The 6,446-nt window shown below is 34.4% G+C and overlaps 1 protein-coding gene across 2 annotated transcripts; it reads left to right on the top strand.

The window, feature by feature from the left end:
- Positions 1-1,391: 1,391 nt before the first annotated feature.
- LOC133187290 (heme transporter hrg1-B-like) lies at positions 1,392-5,582 on the top strand. Of its 2 annotated transcripts, XM_061322652.1 has the most exons (4): positions 1,392-1,569; positions 2,632-2,799; positions 3,109-3,210; positions 5,142-5,582. In XM_061322652.1, exons 1-4 carry the CDS (start codon positions 1,422-1,424, stop codon positions 5,189-5,191), a joined length of 468 nt encoding a protein of 155 aa, XP_061178636.1. In that variant the 5' UTR covers positions 1,392-1,421; the 3' UTR covers positions 5,192-5,582. The 2 variants fall into 2 exon arrangements, with proteins under 2 accessions (XP_061178636.1, XP_061178635.1); XM_061322651.1 differs by having other exon boundaries at positions 3,109-5,582.
- Positions 5,583-6,446: the final 864 nt, after the last annotated feature.

Here is a 6,446-nt window from a genome sequence, read left to right as displayed (position 1 = left end):
GGTCTAGATTAACGCTTGATTTAAGAAAAATATATGTCCCTTTGTGATCGCTTATTGCACTGTCTGTGTGTAACACGCCTGAGTGAAGAACTGAAATATCTGGATTGACTAGAATTGGGTCAATAAGTGTGTTCGATGAGCTCGTGATACGAGTGGCTTCATTGATAGTGTTTGTGAGATTGTATTTTAACAGAATTTCATTCATGATGTGTGTTCGAGGAATGTTAAAGAAATATACATTAAGGTCTCCAACTAAAATTATTTTACTGGAAATATCAGAAGCTTTTTCTATAGACCACATAAGATTATTCCAAAAGGATTTGTTGCTATTTGGTGGACGGTAGACACAGCAGAGAAAAAAATTACAGGTAGGTACACACACTTCTAACCAGATACATTCTAATAAATAGAATTGAATAGTTGGTGGTAGGACTTTCATATTTTACATGTGTATTCCTTGTGGAAGGTTATTTCTTCGGGCACCAGCATATTTTATCTCTTTACTTTGACCTTGGAGTTTGACCTACCTTTGCAAAAAATTACCAAACTTCAACGTTGGTCATAACTTTTGAATGGTTGAAGCTACCGTTTTTTATACTTCACAAGTGTATTCCATGTGTCCAGATCTTTCTTTGGAAACCAACACTTTTTATCTTTCAACCTTGACCTTGGAGTTTAACCTACTTTTTCAAAAGTTTACCAAACTTTAACCTTGGCCATAAAATTTGAATGGTGGGTGCCAGGACTCTTATACATTAATAGGTCTATTCCTTGTGACAAGACCTTTCTTTGGGTACCAACATATTTGATCTCTTGGCCTTGACTTACATTTGAAAAATAACCTTTGTCCTTGCCTATAACTTTTGAAAGCTTGCTGCTAGATTTTTCATATTTCACGTATGCATTATTTGTTACAAGACCTTTCTTTGGTGCCATTATTTTTTTTTTTACCTCATGACATTGACCTTGCGGTATGACCTTCTTTTTGAAAAAACGTTAACCTTGGCCATATATTTTTTTTTTGAATAAATGGTACTAGGGCTATTATACTTCACATGTGTATGCTTTGTGACAAGACCTTTCTTTGGGTATCAATATTTTTTAACTCTTGACCTTGACCTTAGATTGTAACCTTCATATGAAAAAAATTAATCTTGGCCTTGAGCTGTCATTAGGGGGCATCAAATCTTTTTTTTCCTTTTCTAAATAACACCATGCTATGAATGTTACTGGTAAATGTACGAAGTAAAAATAATTGAATGTACTATTATATCCTTATTGGAAAAGGGAGGATAAATAAATATACGAACGACTAGAATTTTTATAGGATTTGATTTAACATTAACTCTGATCGGGATCGGAATCCCTAATATTGAAAAATATTATTGCGTAAGGTAAATAGTCCACGAGGAAAATCGAGAATGAATCCACCTAGGCCACCCTCCCCCTGTTGGATGAAGGCACGGATAACCTTTGCAGTCATTGGATTGTTAGTGGGTGTGTCCGTTTTATTTGTTTTTGGAGTCAATTTTCACAACTGGAACGTGGCTTTGTGGGGACTTTTGTCAGGTATGTCATTGTCAAGAATGTTCCATATGTTGACCCCACATCTAGAATCTGTCAGTAAATTTCTAAACATCACTGACATCACGCTTAGTATATATTACATAACTCTCTTAATGAGATTAACTTATTTGTCCCTACTTCTCTACACATTTTTGTATGCACTCTTCTCTCTATTGTCAGTGATTGTCATTGAGGTCACTGTTTCTTTGCTTTCCCAGATGTCCTATTTTATGTCCCTCCCCTCTTTCTTACATGGACACTGTATTTAACGTTTCCAACTCTGGCGTAGGTGCCTGTCTCCCCTGCTATTCTCCTGTCATTGTCACCTGTATCCTACTATTGCCTACCACCTGACTTCCATATCCATTCTATTCTTGCTGGCACTGTTCCTCAGTCAATCCTTTAGGACCAATATCTTACCCTGTCAAACTCCTTTGTAAAATAAATGTATTTTTTTTTTCATCATGGTAAGTATGCCTTCCAAACCAGAGACCTTCGAGTTTGACCTGGGACCTTATTTGGTTCCTGGCCAATCATCTGCATCCAGTTTGGATTATTTTGCAAAATTGAGAAGAATAGATTGATTATTTACATGTCTGATTTGTAAAGACAATTTTGCTTGGGTTTGATTTTGTAAAAATATTTCCAATTGTGAAAATTAACCTTCCCAAATTAACATTTCCACGGTATCAGTATGCACAGTACCAGAGACCTACATGAAATTAATAAGAAGTTCATATACATTCCTGGTAGTACTGACTGTTCCCCCCCATTCCTCTCCTGTTCACTTTCTTTTGTCTCCTCTTCCTTAACAAAGTTTTGTCCCTCCACTACTGTCACAATTTATTACCTCTGATTTTTCTCTGTATCAGATACTGCCTCCATTCATGAATGATTTTACTGATTTTTTAGATGCTTCCTTCAATACATTTACTTCTCATGATAAATTTGACCAAAAAACTTATCAGAAATATTATAAGCCAAGTTTTTGTAATTGCAGTAAAAACATAACTAACATATATTAAAGCAAAATTGTAAAAAGAGTATTGTTTTGTTTCTTTCCAGGAATAGCAGCAGGGTTGTCATTATTTATACACATAGCATACATAAAACGTTACTGGGAGACAAATCCTTATCCACTGAAGAAATGGATGCTGAGTGGTTGTTTCATACAGCTGGCGGGAGTGTGCGGATTTGTGACATACCTTACTCTAGCAATTGTAAATAAACAGGGTACGACAAAATTCCTTCAGCTGGACTACCATTCTTTTTGCTGTTCAGATATTAATCTCACGACAGCTTTCATGTGTTCCACATACATGTAAACACTTGATTTTATTAATAAACTTTATAGATTTGTCAAACTATGTAGGAAAAAACATGTATGCAAAATTAAACAAATAGAATCATAATAGGAAGGAACAAGATATGTCTTATCATAATATGTCGTCTTTTGTGACCTAGTGTACTCTTAATTATTGTTGTTTACTATTTGACTTTAGTGCACTTTTGATTATTGTTGTGTACCATTTTACATTTCAGGGTTAATTATTGAGGGTCCTGGCTACTATCTGACCTGTGTTTGGTGCTTTATGACATGGAAATGGGGATTCTATGTGTTCTACTTCTCCCGGTCCTATAAACGTTTGTATCAACAAGTTTATACCATACTACCAAAGAATGATGATGATACAGACTACCGATATTATACTTAAGTTAATGAATAGTCAACATATTGATTTTACTTTCATTTAAAAACAGTTTATTTCTCATGCATTTTTATTTCATATTGTACATATCCATAAAAATTTGGTTGATGTAATTTCAGTGTTACAAACAGGTATCAGCTAAATTTGATTCAAAGCATTCTATTTCTTGATGCATGGGTTTATGATTGTCCATGTATTCTAATTGTCGTTGAATCCTTAGATAAGGTGATATATACTGTTTGGTCTACAATTCATAGTGTTCAATATTCTAGGCATTTTTTTTATTAGCTTTGAAACTTTACATTTTATATTGTCTGTGTAATGTTTGCAAACAATTTTAATATTTTATGAAGCTTAAGTACAAGCAGACCAATTTTTATGCCCCCGGATCGAAAGATCCTGGGGGTATATTGTTTTTGTCCTGTCTGTCTGTTTGTCTGTCTGTTGTCAACTTTAACCTTGCCCATAACTTTTGATTGGTTGGAGCTATGACTTTCATATTTCAGATGTGTATTCCTTGTGATAAGACCTTTCTTTGGGTACCATCATATTTGACCTTTTGACCTTGACCTTGGAGTTTGACCCACTTTTGCAAAATTTTATGAGAATTTAACCTTGGCCATAACTTCTGAACAGTTGGTGCTTGGGGTTTCAAACTTCACATGTGTATTCTTTGTGACAAGGCCTTTCTTTGGATACCAACAACTTTGACCTTTTGACCTTGACCTTGGAGTTTGACCTACTTTTGAAAAACTTTATCCTTGGCCATAACTTTTGAACAGTTGGTGCTTGGGGTTTCAAACTTCACATGTGTATTCCTTGTGACAAGACCTTTCTCTGGATATGAACCTCTTTGACCCTTTGACCTTGACCTAGGAGTTCGACCTACTTTTGAAAAACTTTAACCTTGGCCATAACTTTTGAACGGTTGGAGCTAGGGCTTTCATACTTCACATATGTAATCCTTGTGACATCGCCTTTCTTTTGGATACCAACCACTTTGACCCTTTGACCTTGACATAGGAGTTTGACCTACTTTTGAAAAACTTAAACCTTGGTCATAACTTTTAAATGGTTAATGCTAGGGCTTTCATACTTCACATATGTAATCCTTGTGACAAGACCTTCCTTTGGATACCAACCACTTTGACCTTGACCTTGACATTTTACTTACTTTTAAAAAACTTTAACCTTCGCCATAACTTTTGAACAGTTGCAGCTAGGGCTTTCAAATTTCACAGGTATATTCCTTGAGACATGACCTTTCTTTGGGTACAAACATTTTTTATCTTTTGGCCTGGATTTTGACTTGCATTTGAGAAACTTTAACCTTCACCATAAGCTGCCATATGGGGGCATCAGTGTTTCACAAACACATCTTGTAATACATGTATATAAATCAAAAGAAACCCCACATTCAGGGCATTGTAAAATAAAATATCAGAACATTGATGTCTTAACAATCTAGAAAATTTGCATGCTATTACAAAAACCTTTAGTTATGAGGTTGTAAGCATGGAATTGTCTTCACTAGCATCTGTGTGATACACTTCTCACATTTCTTTTGCGAGGAGTAGAATGGATCAGAAGCCTTTAACTAGAGAAGAGCTAGTGAACAGACATTTTCCCTTTTCAAAATGAATTCAAAAAAATATACCAAAGACACACTCACACACAAAAAACAAAACAAAAAAGTTGTTTAAAGATCTTTTCAGTTTCTCACACATATTCTTGTTTTTACATTTTACATAATTTTAAACAATCAGGGAGAAAATATTGCACATACTTATCTTCACATTTTCACACTTTAGCTCAATGCACTGGTTTGTGACAAGTTTTGAATGTTTCACTCTTCTGTCTTTTCAGGCTTGTATTTGAGTGAGAGTGATTATAAGCCCCAGATAGATGAAAATTAAACTGTGAATAGTGCCAAAATTCCATAACAGAATCCCACAATTCTTACTTTGTACTTATCAGCATTATGTGATTGTCTCACACTTGTCTATGTTTCATTTATCACACATTTATGGGCTGTGCAGAAATACAGTAAATTAAAATATGCTAATTATATATGGCAATGGCAAATGGCAATTTTGAGCTGATTTGATCAAAATTTAATTGATGTACATACATTATGTAAAAAGCGACTGTGATATAATTGACTTCTAAGTTATGTTCATACAGTGTGCATCTTCTTGTTTGTAATATATGTGTTGCAGATTGTGGCATATTCAACTACTACATGTATCACAATAATTGTTATTTAAATTATAGAGATTTTCAAAATATAATATATGTTAATTTGTATTTTCTTGTTTTTTTTTGATAACGTCACAAAGTATTGGAAATTTCATGCAGTTAAATTAACAGGGGGCCCTTTGGCCTCGATGGTTAGTCAAGTATTCTTAATTTCTCAGGCCCTTTGGCCTTGATGGTTAGTCGTCTTAATTTCTCAGGCCATCCCAGTCTAAACTGGAACTTTATCCAAATATGATATTAATATTACTATTTGTTTGAGGACTTTCTGTTCACTTAGCAATCGCATGATTTTTTCTCCAAAAAATGCTCAAGAATAATTATTTTTAGGATGGTTTGCAAACATAGCCATGCAGTGGGGTCTGAGCCGTGGAGACACAAAATTAACATTTTGGTAGAGGGCCCATAGCGTAGTCAAAGGGAAATGTTAGTCAAAAATCAATGAATGAAGATTTTCATAGCTGTAATTAATTTCTAATGTGTCCAACTTAGCCCCAGCTTGGGTCCTTATCCCAGAAGATATTAATTCCACAGTTAATGCTGACTAGAAATTCTAAGAGATAAGGGGAAATAAAGCACTTCAAAAATAAATTAAGCTTTAGCCTAAATCCTGAACCAAGGGGACACATTTCAAAGATCATTGAAATCATGTGAACAGTTTGTCTACTAGATATCTATGAATAAAATTTTTCAAAGGTATAATCAACATAGCCTCACCCTTGCGCATGCATCGTGCAAGTAAGGGACATGAATTTTACAATCTTTCATTCAACTCGGAATTCTGTATGTGAATTAAATTAATTCACTTTATTTAATTTTTTTAATTTCTTAAGACATTCATGAATTATCAGTTTTCTTATGGATTAGCTTACTGCATTTCAATACTTCAAAGTGGAGAAGCAATGGACAGTTTGT

The sequence above is a fragment of the Saccostrea echinata genome, unplaced genomic scaffold, assembly GCF_033153115.1.
Source record: "Saccostrea echinata isolate AGI-Se365-2 ecotype Australia unplaced genomic scaffold, CSIRO_AGI_Sech_v1 ptg000014l, whole genome shotgun sequence".
NCBI classification, from domain to species: domain Eukaryota; kingdom Metazoa; phylum Mollusca; class Bivalvia; order Ostreida; family Ostreidae; genus Saccostrea; species Saccostrea echinata.
The sequence above is the reverse complement of the archived record's forward strand: the minus strand, read 5'-3'. Positions and strand labels throughout refer to the sequence as shown.